At 36.3% G+C, this 18,346-nt stretch overlaps 2 protein-coding genes across 3 annotated transcripts; one reads left to right on the forward strand and one right to left on the reverse strand.

Moving 5' to 3' along the window:
* The first annotated feature begins 6,225 nt into the window (after window positions 1-6,225).
* Window positions 6,226-9,009, forward strand: LOC113778763 (endoglucanase 17). 2 transcript variants are annotated; one of them, XM_027324257.1, is made up of 8 exons: window positions 6,226-6,590; window positions 6,694-6,900; window positions 7,050-7,250; window positions 7,398-7,490; window positions 7,643-7,804; window positions 7,889-8,000; window positions 8,172-8,335; window positions 8,413-9,009. In XM_027324257.1, the coding sequence occupies exons 1-8, from the start codon at window positions 6,327-6,329 to the stop codon at window positions 8,746-8,748; spliced, it is 1,539 nt and encodes a 512-aa protein (XP_027180058.1). In that variant the 5' UTR covers window positions 6,226-6,326; the 3' UTR covers window positions 8,749-9,009. The 2 variants fall into 2 exon arrangements, with proteins under 2 accessions (XP_027180058.1, XP_027180066.1); XM_027324265.1 differs by having other exon boundaries at window positions 7,050-7,124.
* Window positions 9,010-11,627: 2,618 nt separating this feature from the next.
* On the reverse strand, window positions 11,628-17,592 carry LOC113761216 (sucrose synthase 2). The gene is made up of 15 exons (XM_027304093.1): window positions 17,280-17,592; window positions 16,932-17,064; window positions 16,152-16,303; window positions 15,858-16,050; window positions 15,564-15,682; window positions 15,224-15,440; window positions 14,919-15,014; window positions 14,673-14,846; window positions 13,991-14,107; window positions 13,716-13,882; window positions 13,364-13,588; window positions 12,825-13,146; window positions 12,487-12,731; window positions 12,235-12,373; window positions 11,628-12,074 (listed from the first exon to the last, which is right to left on the reverse strand). Exons 1-15 carry the CDS (start codon window positions 17,375-17,377, stop codon window positions 12,036-12,038), a joined length of 2,436 nt encoding a protein of 811 aa, XP_027159894.1. The 5' UTR covers window positions 17,378-17,592; the 3' UTR covers window positions 11,628-12,035.
* Between the last annotated feature and the right edge of the window lie 754 nt (window positions 17,593-18,346).

Genomic DNA, 18,346 nt, shown 5'->3' on the forward strand with positions numbered 1-18,346 from the left:
ACTGACCATTATATCCTGCAGTTAACAGTTACACTAGAAACATATCGGTGGTATGAAGAAAGAGTATCAACTATCAATGAAAAGTCAAGACAACTCCAGAATGTAGAGTGGAGCTTGAGATTAGCGTCAAATTTGATAATATGTACCAATGTGGAAGCATATCGTTCATTTCAAACTCTCGTGTTGTTTGCTTGTACAGGGCCGGGAAAGAACAAAACAAAAGTAGATCAAGGTGTGAATCAAATATAGAATCCATCAGATTGAGGTGGATGATGGGGCTTTAGTTCTACCGGTCTCAGAGCTTGTGTTGACTATAATTTCATATTCTTGATACATTAAAAGGCATACTGCAGATGCATGAGAGCGGACGGGCCTTTTTTGAAACTTTTTGACTAACTCACTGAACTCAAGATTCAAGCCATCCCATGCCATGCTTCTATTTGTCATCTTTATCCGACAGCAGTTTCCCTCTCATGACTGCAACATTTCGTCCTTTTTTCAAGACTCCCTTAACTTTGCTGCTATTACATTACTATATTCCCAACTTTCTTAATTCCGAGTAAACGGGAGTACAGCTTCGTCATTATCAAGTATCATCATCTGCTTCTACTAAATTCAAAGGGGGGTTTCAAAAAAAAAAAAAGAAATTACCACTTCGCTGTCCATGACAAGTTTTAACATTACGGTAACTTGGTCATTCCTCTTCACAAGCAAGAGATGTACATTGCTCTTATCCAGTACCGGGGATCTGGAAATCCACCTCCATCATCTACCAGCCCTCGGAAGTTATGGAAAAAAGCAGCTTATTGCAACATCTAGGCTTGGAAAAATTGTATTCTATGCTATTTTCAGTTTCACAACACCAACCTAGGCCGAATGAGCAACATCGGATTTTAGCTTCTTGTGAGATGGACGTGCATATGGTATGGCAAAATGTAAAATGAGGCCTCCATAGTATTCTATTTATTTTTTACTTCTTAATAATGTAACAAGAAAAAGGGGTTATTTATTGATAGTACCTTTTCAATGAAATTTGTTGATGCATATAAGCTACTCTATTTCACCCTGTTTTCCACTAGCCAGTGAGAGCCTCTTGGAGCTTTGCGGTGCACTAGATCGCGAGTTCAAACCTTACCCAATACATTATAAGAAAGTATTGTGCTTCTGTTGCTCAAAAAATAAATTAGAAAATGTACTAGTGCACTTGTTTGGTCCCCTATACAAGTCTACCTGAACTTCCTCTTCTCTCCTACAATACAGAAGTAGTGTGGATTATTTCCGTTAAACACAAAAAAAAAAGGTGCATTAGAACTATTTTCTGTTAGAACAACATTAGTGTAGATTCTTAACGTTATGTTTTTTTTTAAAAAAAAGAGTACATTATAAATATTTTCTTCTAGAACGCACGCAAAAAAGAAGAAAAAAGATCTCAAGCGTCATTCGCCAAAATATGGCCAACCTTTCCTCTCTTGGGGGGTTTTTTCGGGCGGGAAGGGGTTGGGGGTTGAGTGTGTTACCCAAAGAGAGTATTCTTTTTCGGCCCTCGTAGGAAGGGGAAAATCTTTCTTGGTTATTTTCTATTAATCTTTCTTCTTTTTTCTTCCCAAGCATCTTTTCCGAGACTAAATTTTGTGAAGTTGGATACGAGGTTCATTCATATCTAATTTGTGGTCTTAATCTAACTCTTTCTGTCTTGGGAATATAGTACTGTTAGTCAGTCCAAGCTGTAATCTTCTTTTTTTTTTTTTTTTGAATTATAAATGGAGGTAATATAGATGAGTGCCGAGCAATCCAAGTAAGTAAAGTGATTAACCCACACAAAAGAAATAAAACGAGGGGATAAAAGTGACTAGAGGATGAGCTTAAAAAAGGAAGAGAATTTTTCCCAAAAAAAAGGAATAGATGCAGAGCTTCCACGTGACAAAGTCACGTTCGCTACTAAGCCCAAACCCCCATGTACTTCCATTTTGTTCATTCATTCATTACTATCCCGTGAAAAGCTGTGACAAACGTGATTTAATGTAAAAACCAAGCTGCAGCAAGCAGTAGTCAGTTACGACAAAAGACTTTTAAGGCTTGTTGAAAAATTACGAGTTCAAATAGCATATTATTGAGATCCAAATGGGCTTTAGGTTTAAACTATAATCATAAACAAGTGTATAAATATACTTTTAAAAGATAAGTGAATATAGAGAGCCATTTGGTTGAGATCCAGCTAGGCCACGAGAAACTGACAACCACACAAATTTGGAGAAGTCACGTATTAGTGTCAAAGTGATTATAGATAAGATTTGAAACTTTTTTTTTTTTTTTGTCGACACAGGGGTGTGACAAAATAAGAATTTGTTTGGATAGTGTATTATTTGAAATATTATTTGGAATAATTACTGTAGCATTTTTTGTGATATGATGTATGTGAGATAAAAAGGTAATTGAAAATATAAAAAGATAGGTTGAAAAATGTGTTTGTGATACAAACGAAATGTTATTTAGAATAATTTTGGTATCCAAACACTCCAATATGGGTTTGTTTGGATAGTGACTCTATATCCCAAATAATATTTTGTTTGCATCATAAACACAATTTTCAACTCGTCTTTTTATATTCTCAACCACCTTTTTATCTCACATACATTATATCATAAAAAGTGCTATAGTAATTATTTCAAATAATATTTCAAATAATACTCTACAAAATGGCTTTCTATATCTACTTGCTAGTATATTTAGAGACTTGCTCATGATCACACTTTAAACCTACGGTGGATCTCAACGGCATTGCTTTCTAATATATCTAAACATCTGTGCATGATCATACTTTAAATCGATCGATTTTGTTAGAAAATATAGTTTATAATAATAAATTCAGTTTTCTAACTGTGAAACATTTAATCACTCGAATTTATCAACAAAATTATTTTATTATTTTTGCTAAAAATTTGAATCAAAATCCATTTTTTTATTTTGATCAGAATTTATATTCTCAAACAATTCTATTTTATATATGATTAATATCTTCTCCAAGGGGGAAACAGATATTAAAATATAATAATTTACTATCAATTCATTCACTATTTCCTTTTTTAGAAAATAATTTTTCACAGAATAGACTAAAGTAGAAATATGAATACCCTAAAAAAAAAGTAGGAATAGGAGTACAGTAGGCATAGATATTGATGTTTGATTAAAAAATAAATAAAAAATAGTACTAATTGTCAGTCGGCCGAAATAAAACGTGTAATATCTATATCTATATGTATTCAGGAAGGGATTTTTAGCAGAAACCCTCTCAATGCCTTCTAAACTTGTCATACTTTTTTCTAGATTTTTGTATTTATTTTAATACATAAAAAAGTAGTGGGTTATAACCCACCTTATCACCAATCAATATTTTCACTATCCCACTATCACCTTATCACCAATCAATATTCCCACTATCTCACTCCCACTATCCCACTATCTTAACTCATATTTTTGTATTTATTTTAATACATAAAAAAGTAGTGGGTTATAACCCACCTTATCACCAATCAATATTCCCACTATCCCACTATCACCTTATCACCAATCAATATTCCCACTATATCACTCCCACTATCCCACTATCTTAACTCATCCTACAATTACTCCTACAAATTCTTCTTTTACTGATCGATTTAATTAACTTATCGAATTAATTCCCTCACCCTTTCTCTCAGTTTCTTATTTGTTTTGGGTTCTCTATTGATTTTATAAATGTATTGATTTTGTTTCTTTTGTGAGCAGTAGTGGAAGATATTATGTGCAGAGACTCCAGCAGAAATCAACCTTCTTGCGGCCGGCTTAATTTTCCAGGTCAGTCCCCTCTGCCTTTTAAGTATGTTTTGCTTTTGCTTTGTTTTTTGTCATGAATGATATTGCATTGATTTTCTGATCATCCATTATTTCTGAAAATTTTTTACAAAATCTTATGAACGGTTGTTTGCTTATTGTTACACTGTAAAACAAATGTAAAAAGGTATTGCTTGCTTATATAATTGCGGATGGTATAGGTTCATGATTGAGGGTTCTACTATTTCTAACATAAATTGTATATTATAAAAATTTATTTGTTTGTATTACTGAAATTTTTTTAATTATTTTTTATTGCACATTTATCACATAAAATAGGTGTTACGATAGTTATTTTCATAATTTTATTCCAAAAATGATCGTGCATGAAATAAAAAAAATATTTTTTTATAATTAAAAAAAATAATTAAAAATGGTTTATAATTGGAGAAAAACAATTCAGATACTACTAATAACTAAGGCACTATACGCCCATTATTAAAATTGGATTAATTTTTAATTTCGTCAGAAATCTTTTTGGCAAAATTGCATTCTAGCCTTTCTTTTCTTTATCAACAATGACAATTACAACTACGTGATTCAACTATCTAGCAACGGCACAATTCAACTCATGGAATAAATAGTTCATTACTTAAAGTACTTAAACGAAAGGTTAGAGTCAAGTCCTACTTAACACCTGCAAGTAATATATTACAATTAGAAAAAAGAAAATGATTCAGGAGGAGCAAAAAACTCACCAAGCCCCTGATATATGTGCAATCGTCAAGGCACTTTTGAGTATTTAAAACTGCATTCCTTAGTTCAGGTAACCACTTCTCTGTAATTGTTTTCATTTGATTACAATGCAATTCTATTAAATTCTATTGATGCTATTTCTATATTAATTATTATATTTTTTTGGTTAACAGTTCTCATACAATGTATCTCTATTTACACATAAAATAAATACATAAACTATTGATTTTTAATTTAATATATATTTTATTTCTAGATCAAAGAAATGAAAAATCTAACTGTCCTCAAGATCGCCAGACATCCACATCACCAATGATTTTGCGTGATCATGGTAAATATACAGTTTCTTATATCGTCATACTCATATTACATACACATTTTTTGGCTACACTATCTTGCTAAATCAACTATAGATACAATACAATACAATTGTATTACAATTGTTCGATTACAATACAGTTGTATTACATTCTATTGATGCTATTTATAGACAACTTAGCAATTTTATAGATTAGCAATTGATTTTATTTTATAGATTACCAATTACTACATGTACCAAAATATTTTTATATAGGGATTACTTCATTAACTATGGGTGCTAATAACAATTCAATTGGTGCGTATTTTTCATTTGATTACAACACAATTGTATTAAATTCTATTGATGCTATTCTATATTAACTATTGTATTTTTTTGTTAACAATTCTCATACAATGATAAAAAAAATTCTTATACAACCGAAAAATGACGGTTCTTGAATGATATATACATTCTATTATATTTCAAACTATTGTTAAACAGATATTATATTTTAATTTGATTGGTAAAATTTTTTCACCTTTATTTGTTCACCATTTTATTTTTTTTTCAATAATGTCAGCACCGTGCATAGCACGGGTATTCCCACTAGTACTCCTAGTATTACTCCTGCCGCATACTACTCCCTCCGTTCCTTATTAGATGTCCTAATCCATTGTTTCTTTTTATCTGTCATTTTATGATATCAAGAAAGCATTTATGAACTTTTTTCCAAATTTACCCTTGTTTACCCTTTCAATTTTCTTGAATTGGAACTCTAAATAATTAAATGACAGATAGTATTAATTAGGTATAGTTGAAGAGAGATAAAGGGTAATTTTGAGAAGTAAAGTAAAACTTTTGTTGACTTTTAGAAAATAACCAACTTTCTTAATCTAAGAGAATTAGTTATTCAGGCCATCTAATAAGGAACGGAGGGAGTACTATACTGGTAGTATTAGCATACTACTCGCGAAAAGAAGAGCTGATTAACCACAAAAACCATAGCACTTCTTAGAGGAAGATAACCATAATTAGTTGCAAAGAGAACAAAAGTAGTAATTACAGCAGCCGGATGTTGGGCTTAATTTGGATTGCCATTATTTGCCAAAAAATTATTTATTTACATCATAAATATATTTTTTAACACACACTTTATCTTTTCAATTATCTTTTATCTTACATATATCACATTAATAATTATTTTAAATAATCTCCTATCTAAACACACCCAGTGATAAGAGGGAGGATGCAGGGCAGGGCATTGAAAGAGCAGTTTTTTTTTTTTTAGCAATTATAAATAGGGTGCGGGATTGGAGGGGCGGGAGCTGTGTGCTGTAACAGCGCCTTTTTCCCGTTTCTTGGTCACTTTGGCTCAGTAGTAATAGGACCGCTTGGGTATTCGCAGTTTGTTGTGTAGTGTTCCCACAATTTTAACTCCAACGGGCAGGGCAGCAGGAAAATGACTAACTACGTTTCCTCTGCTTCTCTGGTGGTGACCACCGCCCTCGTTTTGCTTTCCTTCTTCTCCACCTCTCTGCTTCTCTGCAATGCTGCTGCTTACCCACCACACCACCGCCACCCTAGCTTCGCCTCTCACAACTACAGAGATGCTCTCTCCAAATCTATTCTCTTCTTTGAGGGGCAGAGGTCAGGAAAGCTCCCTCCTAACCAGAGAATCACTTGGAGGAAGGATTCTGGTTTATCAGATGGCTCTGCAATGCACGTACGTCTTTCAATCTTTCGGGGTTGTTGAGCCTTGTATCTGATACTTTGATTTTTTTGCTTTGGCCTTATTTCTTAACTTTTGAGGGACAATGCTGCTGCAGGTTGATTTGGTGGGAGGCTATTATGATGCAGGGGACAATGTTAAGTTTGGGCTTCCAATGGCGTTCACCACTACCATGCTCTCCTGGAGTGTCATTGAGTTTGGCGGCCTCATGAAAGGCGAGCTTCAGAATGCTAAAGAAGCCATTCGCTGGGCTACTGATTACCTTCTCAAAGCCACTGCCCACCCAGACACAATCTATGTTCAGGTTTCTGTCCTCTCCGAGAATTGTTCTTTCCGCCCCCCCCCCCCCCCCCCTTTTTTTTTTCTTTTGGTGTTGGGGCGGGGTGTAATGAATGAATGAGTTAATGACGGAATGAGGGGTAAAATGTGACATCTTGACCTCTGATCCTTTAGGTAGGAGATGCAAACAGGGACCATGCTTGTTGGGAGAGGCCTGAGGATATGGACACCCCCAGAAGTGTGTTCAAGGTAGACAAAAATACTCCAGGAACTGAGGTGGCAGCAGAAACAGCTGCAGCTCTTGCAGCAGCTTCTTTGGTCTTCAGAAGGAGTGACCCCACTTACTCCAAGACCCTAGTCAAGAGAGCTATTAGCGTAATGCAGACCCCTCAAAAACTACTACTCACTAATTAGTAGCATTAAATTAAAATGGAGTAGTACATTTTTTTTTTTGGTTACAAATTTTGGGTAAAATAATACTAGACTTGAATCCTGCTTTGCCACTTGGGAACGTACGTACAGGTCTTCGCATTTGCTGACAAGTACCGAGGCTCTTATAGCAACGGACTGAGGCCATTCGTCTGCCCCTTTTATTGTTCATTTTCTGGGTATCAGGTAAGTCTGGCAAAATCTTTAAATTCTCTCTCTCTCTCTCTCTTTTACTAATGATTGAAGAAGTGAATTAATTGCATCTATACTAGTCGGGAAATGGCCCAATGAGCTTATAAATTGAGGTTTAAATTGTTTTAGTTCTGATGAGAGTGCAGGATGAACTGTTGTGGGGTTCTGCTTGGTTGCACAAAGCCACCAAGAACCCAACCTACCTTCACTACATTCAAGTGAATGGACAAACTCTAGGAGCAGACGAGGCTGATAACACCTTTGGATGGGATAACAAGCATGTAGGAGCTAGAATTCTTCTTTCCAAGGTTGTCACCACCTTTCTCATTGTCATTGGTTGCTGCTAGTCATCAGTCATCACTAAAAATTGCTGCCATATGATGATTTTCCAGGCATTTCTGGTCCAGAAGGTTCAACCCCTCCACGATTACAAAGGCCATGCGGATAACTACATTTGCTCTCTAATTCCAGGAACCCCCTTCTCTCAAACTCAGTACACCCCAGGTAGGTCCGTCCGTTTCAGCAGCCTTTTTTGTTTTTTTTCTCTGTTAATAAAAATTGTTAATGATGTAATGCCTCTGCGTCAAGAAATTTGATCGAGTGCAAGTGCTCCTGGAAGGAAAACATTTTCATGACTAGTCATTTCTGTTTAGTAGTAATTGAAATGAAATGCAGGTGGTCTTCTGTTTAAGATGAGTGACAGCAACATGCAGTACGTGACATCAACGTCTTTCCTGCTGCTCGCTTACGCCAAGTACTTAACCCAAGCTCACGCGGCCGTTAATTGCGCCGGAACCATTGTCACCCCGAGACGGCTTCGTACCATTGCCAAAAAACAGGTACAAATATTTACCATTATTGCAATGTAACATGTGTTTGTGTTTGTGTGGGCGTGCTGTTTACATTTCATCATCAGGTGGACTATTTATTGGGAGATAATCCGCTGAAAATATCGTACATGGTGGGATACGGCCCAAGATATCCTACGAGGATCCACCATAGGGGATCCTCCCTGCCTTGTCTAGCTGCCCACCCGGCAAAGATCCAGTGCTCCTCCGGCTTCAACTTCATGAATTCCCAGTCTCCGAATCCTAACATTCTCGTGGGGGCGATCGTTGGTGGCCCCGATCAGCACGACCGCTTCCCAGATCAACGGTCAGATTACGAGCAGTCAGAGCCGGCCACTTACATTAATGCCCCCCTTGTTGGAGCTCTTGCGTATCTGGCCCACTCATTTCCCCAACAACTCTGAATCTGATGAGGTTTCCCGGCCGGCGGCAACCAATCCAAAAGTGAAGAGCACAAGGCGGCATCTCATCTTTTACCTTACCTTACCCGTATTACTATTATTATAATTATAATTAGGCGTTTCTTTTTCTTTCTTTGTTCTAACTTCTAAGCCTACAATTTGTTGCTGTGAATTGCCACTGATAGCCTTTTAAAAATTTCGATGGCTAATTGTAGTAGTTGTAGGTCACAAGTTGTATTCCACCCTACCCTACTGTCCCCACTACCACTGGACCCTATTTATTTTACTCCTATTTATGTGGAAATGTGGCAACTCGGCAATGGCCAAGAAGACACCCTTAAAAAAAAAAAAAAAAAAAAAAGAGGAAGGGCTCGAGGCTCGAGCCCCCCAAAGCAATGTTTTCAGAACCGGACCGGACCGGCCGGTTCGACAGGTTGGACCGCGAACCGGCCATGTCACCGGTCCGGTCTAATGTTAAAGTCGGAAGTTCATGGAGAACCGTTGAAACCCGGACGAACCGTGCGAACCGTTAAGAACCGTGAACCGGCGGTTTTTTAAATTCTTCAACAAAATATCAAGAATGGTGTAGCTAAGATTCGAACCTGGATCTCCAAATTTAAATATGACAATCTTACCGCTAGACTGTACTTAAGTTTGTTGAGAATTCTACTTGACTAAAAAATATATTAAAACATCAAGTTCTTCTCTTATTTTTTTTTTCAATTTTTTCTTCTTAACCATTTTTAACCCAAATATCCACAACAAGATTTTCTCAAGTCTTCACCATTATTATCAGGTTATTATCTTTAGTAGATTGTAAACAAGTTGAAAATTTCAACTTTTCTTGTTTTCCAACATTTTAGTAAGTTTAATTTTTTTCTTTTCAAAGTTTTTTTTTATATTATTATCTTTAGTTGATTTTTTGCATTTTCTTATTTTTCCCCTCAATTTTCATATGTTTCCCTCATTTTTGTTTTATTTTTATTCGATTAATTAAGGATGAAATTTTTGCAAAAGTAGTGCACATCCGTGTAGGAATTGGGTAGGAATTACAAATAATAACATTGGGTTGGTCAAAAATATGGTAGTTGGCACATAATCGAAACTATTGATAATTGAATTTAAAATAATTAATGGTATAGGATCATTGAATTTAATATAACATGTTAATTAGTAATGTTTAGTAGCAATTAATTTTTTATGTGTTTAACTGTATATTTGTTTTTCAAAAATTTTTAGTTTTTTTTAGTTTGAGCAATTAGATTTATATTTTTATAATAAAATTTTAACTTTTTCAGCTTAAGTTGATGAAATTGTGAAGGTGGTGTGGTTGCTTATCATGCCACTGATAAAAGTTTGCTATTCAAATAGTTTGTCTTAACTTGAACTCTTTTATGGATTTTTTTAAGGGTTGTAAAAGAATTTCAATATTTAATTTATTTATTTTTTGTGTTTTTATTTGTGATAATTGGTGCACATTTGGATTGTATCTATTTATGTTTATAATGAATTTATGAAAACTTGTGGTGAATTATGATATTTTAATTATATTTATCATTCCATGTTTTGTGTATAACTTTTAGAAAATTTATTATTATCATAACTTAAATTAAGTTATGTTGGTAAAGTTCAAGTGTAGAATGAAACCTGCTTAGTACTTAAAAAAAAAAAAAAAAAAAAAAAAAAAAAAAAAAAAAAAAAACAGTGAACCTTTGAACCGGCCGGTTGGACCGGTCGGACCGGTCAAACCGCGAACCGGCCACCTCTCCGGTTCACTGACCGGTCCGAGTTTAAAAACATTGCCCCAAAGAGACTTTGTGCACGTTCTGCCAAAAATACAGACCAGTAGTAAGTACCATTTCACGAGAAGGATGATGTACCTTCCACTTCGCTACTCTCTCTCTCGCGTTGTACTGTGTGATAATGAGATTGAAAAGCTCTATTAATAAATTTTTGCGTACAAGAAATGTTAAATTACTTAAAATTATGAATACTTTATATGACACTCTTTGCATTGATTCTGGCGCCCTTAACCCTCTTCATTTTCAGCCAATAGACTCAGAACTCCCAGCGCTGAGCAAGAGTTTGATGATGGCTGATCATCGTTTTGAGAGGACAAGAAAGAAAATAGTTCTACTTAGCCATTTATCTTGACATTTGCTCCGGCACAACACAAGTGTTCTCCCCGAAACGAAACGAAACAAAACAAAAATGTGGGGGGGCGAAGAGAGAGAGAGAGAGGAGAGAAGGAAAACACCCAAAACAAAATAAATCGATATACCGTTGATGTGGGGCCCAATACTTGACCGTTAAATAAGTAAAACTGGAACGACAGGTACCGTGCATCGTAGACCACAGGCGCCGTGTGATCACCTGACACGCGTGTGGGCGGAAGATCAGCACGTGGTTCGGAAAAGCTGCAACACGGCAATGTGTCAGAAAATAAAACAGCAGCAGCAGCCAGCAGAAGAGGAGTACGTTCATGTTGGTTAAGGAAGGGGTCTTTGGTTTGGTCTTCTTGTGACCCCCCCCTTTTAACTTTTAAGGTCCTGCTGCTGCGTGCTTTAATTCATATACTTCGTAGTACATATTCAATATGCTGATCTTTAATTCAATTTCCCGTGCTTTATTCATACAAAACAACGACTGAAGTACAACATAAAAATCACGCCCCCACGTGAATGGGCTGGTGGTTGGCGCCTCTTCCTCGGGACCGTCAGGTCCTGGGGTCGAACCTCCGCAGCAACATCAATACCGCCGTGCATCTATCGTGTTTGGTTCTGGTTGGGGCGCTGGGCCGAGCCGGAGTGGGATTAGTCGGGCCGCCTTTACGGTCTTGACCCGGACACCCACTCCGTCAGCAAAAAAAAAAAAAAAAAAAAAAGTACAACATAAAAATCACATCATTATTATTATTGAGAAGCAACCCGGGTCGTCCATGATAGATAATGGATCCCTTAAAGACTGCTGCCACGGAGACCAGATATCTGCACAACCTTAAACAAACATAGGGGATGTAGGAATTCATCACATCACATCACATCACATCCTCCACCACCCATCCAGCATATTTGTCCCATGACAGAATACCTTTCTTGCCATCATACATACAATACAAAAAAGCTCTTGAAAGCTACTATTATTTAGTGCATCATCATCCAAAGACTCGTCAAATTTAAACCGGTTGAATGAGGGTAAAGATTCAACGTCCGCATAAGCACCCACCGGAACGAGCATGGCATACAAAACCATATATAAATCTCACACTAGTTAGTTAGTAGTACAACCCTCTAATGTTGATCATCAACAGCCAGAGGAACAGATTTTACCTGAAACAGAGAAAACAAGGAAACAAAAATCAAAGGCTCTTCTTCTGCTGGCCAATAGGCACCACCTTTGCAGATAATCCACACTGATACTAATACAATGTAACATTTCTACTACCACCATATTTAGTCTTAAACAAAAAAGGAGAGATCGAGGATCTACCAATTCACGGAGCTTGAGAATGTAGAACATCTCCAGATATCTCCTAGTTTCCCGCCTCTCAAGCTTTGAAACATACTTCCAGAAGCCATAAACTCCAGCCAAAGTCATCAGCCTTTCTGAATATATTTTCCAGGTATACCTGAAAACGTACGTTGTATAGGCAATTATTATCAAACCTCACATGCCTGCCAAGATGAATGGCTATATGCCACCACCAACAAGAACCAAATATTCTTTCCTAGACATTCAGACCTTTCATAAATCCTTTGAAGTCCTGCTCTAGATATTTTCTCCCAGTACTTTGGATCTTCCTTGCATCGCTGAAAGAAATTTACCATTGCTGCAGAGTCCTTATCAGGGTGATATGGATCAATGTGGAACCCAGATATCCCATCTTCAATGATCTCCTTAGGACCACCATGGCAAGTTGCAAATGTAGGAAGGCCACAGGTCATCGCCTCCACAACAGTAAGCCCAAAAGCTTCATAAAATGCAGGCTGGAAAGAAGTTCAAGAACTTTTTCAATTTAATCCGTTAAGAAAACATCCTGCACGCAAATTGCTGATCCACGGGAAACATGATTACTGTACCTGAACAAAAATCCCCCTTTTGTCAGCAATATAACGATATAGCTCACCATTCCGCGCTCTATTTGTTTGGGCAGCTATCCAACGGAATTCGCCATCCAAATTATATTCTTTCATAAGCATGTGCATCTTCTCTATTTCAGAAATTTCTTCCCTGTCACTTGATTTTTTCACATCGTTGTAACCTGCCACCACAACAAGGTTTGCTAATTCCCGTAGTTCAGCATTTTTAGCATAGCACTCTACCAGGCCTGTGATGTTTTTAACCCGATCCAGCCTTGCCATGGAGAAAATAATGGGCTTTGATGCGTCCTTCAGAGTACCACTGCATTCAATAGAGTCAACCAAAAGCAATTAATCCTGAATGATGCCTTTTCAAAGGCGAAAGTGCTATAGTAGGAAGGACTCAAAAAGTTGAACCATCTTGAGAACCATGTAGCAATAGTTGATTATTTTGGTAAAAAAGCCTCTCCAACTCATCATAATGCACTTACATATGAAGCCTTAATATTGGAAAAAAAAATGCAAAATAAGTCACTCACATATGCTCATCATTCTGCTCAGGATCAAATAACAGATTTTCAATTGAACCATGAAAAGAAGTCAGCCTTTTTTCTGTGTCTGAGTAGGGAAAGTAAATTGCCATATCTGCACCAGGAGAAACTATGTTGAACTTGGGATCAAAAACATCGATGCCGTGAACAACACGATACAGGCCAGGAAGAGTGAAAGCCGTATGACTCTCGTACTGACCAACTGTATTATTCCTGAAAGCAAACAAATCAAGCACAAAGACAAGGTTGCAGTTGAGATATATAACAGCAACTGTGATTGAAGAACATTGAACTGCTTCATTACACAAAATAACAGTCATATGGGCACCAAAAAGCTTACGTTCCAGCAATCTCTTGGTATGTGCTGGTAATTATAAAATCTGAATGATTCATAGCAAGCAGGTCAGCAGTGAATTGACATGAGAAGTGATATTTCTCCTCAAATTTTCTCCAGTATATGTCCGAATCTGGATATTTTGTTTTCTCCAAGGCATGAGCAATAGTGCACTGTAAAAGTTATGAAAGTGGTTTTCACTTTCAGCAAATTGCAGACATTATAAAATTACTATTTCATGGCAACAGAATAGCAAATTAAAAAATGTATGTATCTCAAACCTGTGTAACTCCAAGCTTGTGAGCTAGTAAAGATGCAACCAGATTACCATCGCTATAGTTGCCAATAATGAGATCTGGTCTACCCTGCAACTCGGCAGAAATTTCATTTGCCGCATCCTGAGGAGAAAACCCAATACAATGGTTAACAGAATCTCCTATCATTCTTTCTAATTAAGAACCACAATAGTCTCAAAACAAATGTCATCTTTTTTAGCTGCAGTAATGTACAAACACTAGTACTACTATTCAAGAACAATTTCTGCCCTAGACAAAACTTTTTAAGAGTTCCAATCAGATTTACTCAGAAGCCGGAACAAAGAAAAGCTGTAAGTCGTAAGTTCAGCTGCAATAAACATAATCTACTATCGTTCATGGAAAGCAATAATGTCCTTCAGGTACAAAATATCAATTTAAGCAGAAACTCCATATCACCTCCATCCTTTCCCTTACCAGACATTTAATCTGGTAAATAATCGTGTTCAAAAGTTGCACAGAGAAAAAAAAAATGCAAAAATCCTCAACATAGCAGTCGCTTCAAATTGACCAACATTCAAAAATAAGATTAGTCAAGTAATGGTGACTAAACTCATCCACTCTGATTCCAATAATCAAAGAAAAAGTATCCTGATGAAAAAATCTGCTTTGAACCTTTTCCTATCTCTAATGTTCCTGTTTATCTTACCTCTGTAAAAGTCTCCAGGTAAGGCCAAACATCAAACCTCGAGATCCATTTGCGGAGAATTCCTTTCTCAGTTCTAAAAGGTACACGTAAAATGCTTGTATACTCAGTTCCACTAACTCTTTCCAACCTCTGGTTGCATGTAGTGCCTTTTGCATCAGGAATTAACCGAGTCACCTAGTAAGGAAGACAAGTCATATCAACAGTAATATTCAGATAGGTTCAGATTTCAAAAAGGATATCACTTACAATAAGAATTCTGGGAGTGACATTCAGCCCTTGCTGCTTTATTCTTAAAAGCATTTCATTCTCCAAGGCTCGAACTTGATCCAGTATATAGACAATCTGTATGTCATCCAAGAGGAACAATGATTTCTAAGCACCCTTTAGCAGCTAAACTACCATTACATAATAAGGAGAACTTCGGTAAAAAACGATGCCACAGTTAAAGACAAAAAAGAAGCTGAAATCTTTAGAAAAAGTACAACTCTAGTTACAAGTATAAAATTCTGCCCTCAATTTAAAATGATTTGGACCAAGACAACAAAACATACCTGGCCACCAGTATCAGGCAAGCCCAAGACATTTGCTTGACCAAAATATCCATGAACAGACAAAATGACAACGTTAAACACCATAGGTACTCTACCAAGAAAAGTTTCCAGAGTAGAAGGATCAGGTGCTTGAAGGATGTCAGAAAGAAGATGCATCATATTCAGAACCCTTGCTGCGGTGTCACCCCAACCCCTCTCAAAACCCAATTCTTGCAATCTGCATAGATACAACTGTAGGTAAACAGCCTAAAAAAAAAAAATTAAATCTAGCTAAATGTATATATTCTATAACCATAACTACAAAAATCATCTTAGGGTTGGTTCTTGTGAAGAAACATACGCATATTCAAAGTCAGAATAAGGTGTATCTTGTGGGAGCTTGGCAAGATAATCCTCTGCCTTGGACAAAGCAGATTCAAGCCTGGATATGCGTTGTATCCTATCATTCAACATTAATACCTGCATGGGAACAATGGTATCAAATCAAAATTGCTATAGTTGTGTCCACCTAAATGGAGTTGGTAGATACAATGCAGCATAAACAGTCAGGTTAACTACAAAAGCCAGGGAGCAATAAAATTCTGCGCAACAGTAGACATAATCAAATAAGAACGTGAAGTTCAGAAGAACTTACATGCCCTTTGTGTTTATGTGCACGAAGGAAATCAAGCAATGGCTCCAAAGAATCTTTATTGCGGAACATGATTGAAGAGAGGTGACGATTAAGAAATTGAACTCCATTACCAATATAAGAAGATCTGGTTGGGCGAGGAAATGTTGCATTGAATGGTTCAAAATCGAGCTCAAGAACTAAATGGTCTTCAGAGCTAGAACACAGTGAAAAGCAATCAAATATTCATAATATCCAGAATTGGTGACCCTGAATCAGAAAACTAATTCAACTCAATTAAAGACCACACTAACTTACCGGCCATCCACAAGTTCTTCCTTAAGATGGAGATATTCTGAAATTGACAACTGATCAACACTAAGTTCATATACGTTAACGCGTACATACTCCCAAACACCAGGCCTTGGACGGACAGCAATAGCAACAAACGGTGGTAAAACAATAGCTTCCTGTAATTAGCAATCAAAGACAAAAAGTATAAAGGAAATCTCAAAATTCCCGGTTGCTTTTTCTTAGTGGACCAGAAAGAAAATCAGGAAGACAACTTTCATTTTCGATTTCTTTTTGCTAGTAAAGTGAAGCACGGTTATATTAAGAATTTGAACGACAGAAAGTATTATTTAATTTTTAGAGTTAAGACGTCAAAAACAAGAAGGCTACCGACCAAGTAAGTGGGAAGCAAGTTTTTGCACGATTTTGATGAAAGTTTTAATTGACTTAATTTGTATAAGATGTTTACACTTAATTGACTTAAGTGTAAAGAACTCAATGGATCAATGATGTCATCTACCGAATGCCCTGTTACCTGTTTCCTTACTACGTTGCTAGCTGCCGTTGTTGTACTGGTTCCAGCGTTTTAACAAATGTGTGAAACTCAAAAGAAAATAATGTCAACCTTGGCCCAAGGAAAGCGTAGAGATCCACAAGATGATTAATACGGTATAAACACACCAATTAACATATCATCCAGCAGAATCTGACCGCAAGCGCTCCCCCACCCCACCCCCGGCCTTCCCCAGCGCCAAAAAAGGGAAAAAAAAAAACTATTCGGTACTAGAACAATAGTTATAGTATTACCTGAGCGGACCGTAGAACTTCACTAAACGGCCCCTCACTAAGCTTTTTACATGCGGTTTCATCAACGACGATGTTATCTAGTTCGTCGATCAGGTGATGGGGTTGCAACATCCCCTTCCCCTGTGCCACATATCTTTCGAAACAGAAACATAACCGACAAATGAAAAACGATCAGAAAAAGAAAACATTAAATACCAGACAATCTACTTACATAAGTACTAGAAACAGAAAAAACAAGCAAAGGAACAAAAGAAAAAAAAATTAAAAAGAAAAACAGAGAATTTCAAGACAATATAATATTTCTTCGGTTCCTGGGTTAGGATTCCAGTAAAAATAGACGACACAAACCTGGAGAGTAGGGCAACAAGTTCGTTACGATGCGCAGAAAGAGTGTCTTCCACCCTTTCTCGAATACTAGGCAGTTTCTGCAACTTAATAGTGGCCATTTTACTCGATCAAGAGTTCTCTAGCGCTTTCTTTCTTTTCCTTTTTCTTTTTTTTTTTTTTTGTGATGGGTTTTGTACCGAGCAGAGAGAGCAACCTGGGTCAAAATCAAATGGATTGATGAAGAAGATGGTGGTGATCAAATTGAATTTATACAAGTGGAAAGCGAAAGCAGAGAAAGCAAAGGTGGCGGTTTATTGCAGCTTTGTTTTTATGGAGGAGAGGAGTACTAGTGCTACTATTCGAATCCACTCGTCGTATTGTTGTTATCCCGGTGCAGTTTTAGTGAATTTAGATAAAGAAAGGGCCCACTCGAGGAAATATTTTTTTTCTGGGGATAAGGTCGGGGGACCTATATGTTTTTTTTTTTATTATTAGTTTTAGGATAATGATTTAAAACATTCCTCATATTTTATCATATAAATCTTTTCATTTTTTACTTTGAAAATGTTTAACTTTACCTTGCTGACAAAATTAAATCAATAGAATTTGATTCCATTTTAGATTTTTTATTATTTTTTATCTTGAATCTATCACGTATGGTCAATTTTTAGAAGCAAAAAGATTAGATATCATTTATAATTTAATAAATCACCTAATTTATATATTTATCATTGCTTATAGAAGATAGAATCTGATCCGAATCATATTCATTTTTCTTATCTATCTAATTCATATTTATTTTTTGTCACTAAAAAATGGAATCTAACTTTTTGGTACATAAAAATTACTATTGTGGATCATATGATAATTTTAAGTGAAAAAGTGATTAACATTTTTTATTATGATAAAAATATATATTTGATAAGATGTGACGGATGTTTTCAACTTTTTTTTTTGGGATAATTTCAGAAACCTCCCCTGAGGTTTCTGACACTTTCACTGACATCCCCTGAGGTTCTCAAAATTTCACTTACCTCCCTTGATAAAAAATTGGGCCCCTTTTCTGACGTCATCAGGGCCAAAATTAC

This window comes from Coffea eugenioides, chromosome 1, assembly GCF_003713205.1.
Source record: "Coffea eugenioides isolate CCC68of chromosome 1, Ceug_1.0, whole genome shotgun sequence".
NCBI lineage: Eukaryota > Viridiplantae > Streptophyta > Magnoliopsida > Gentianales > Rubiaceae > Coffea > Coffea eugenioides.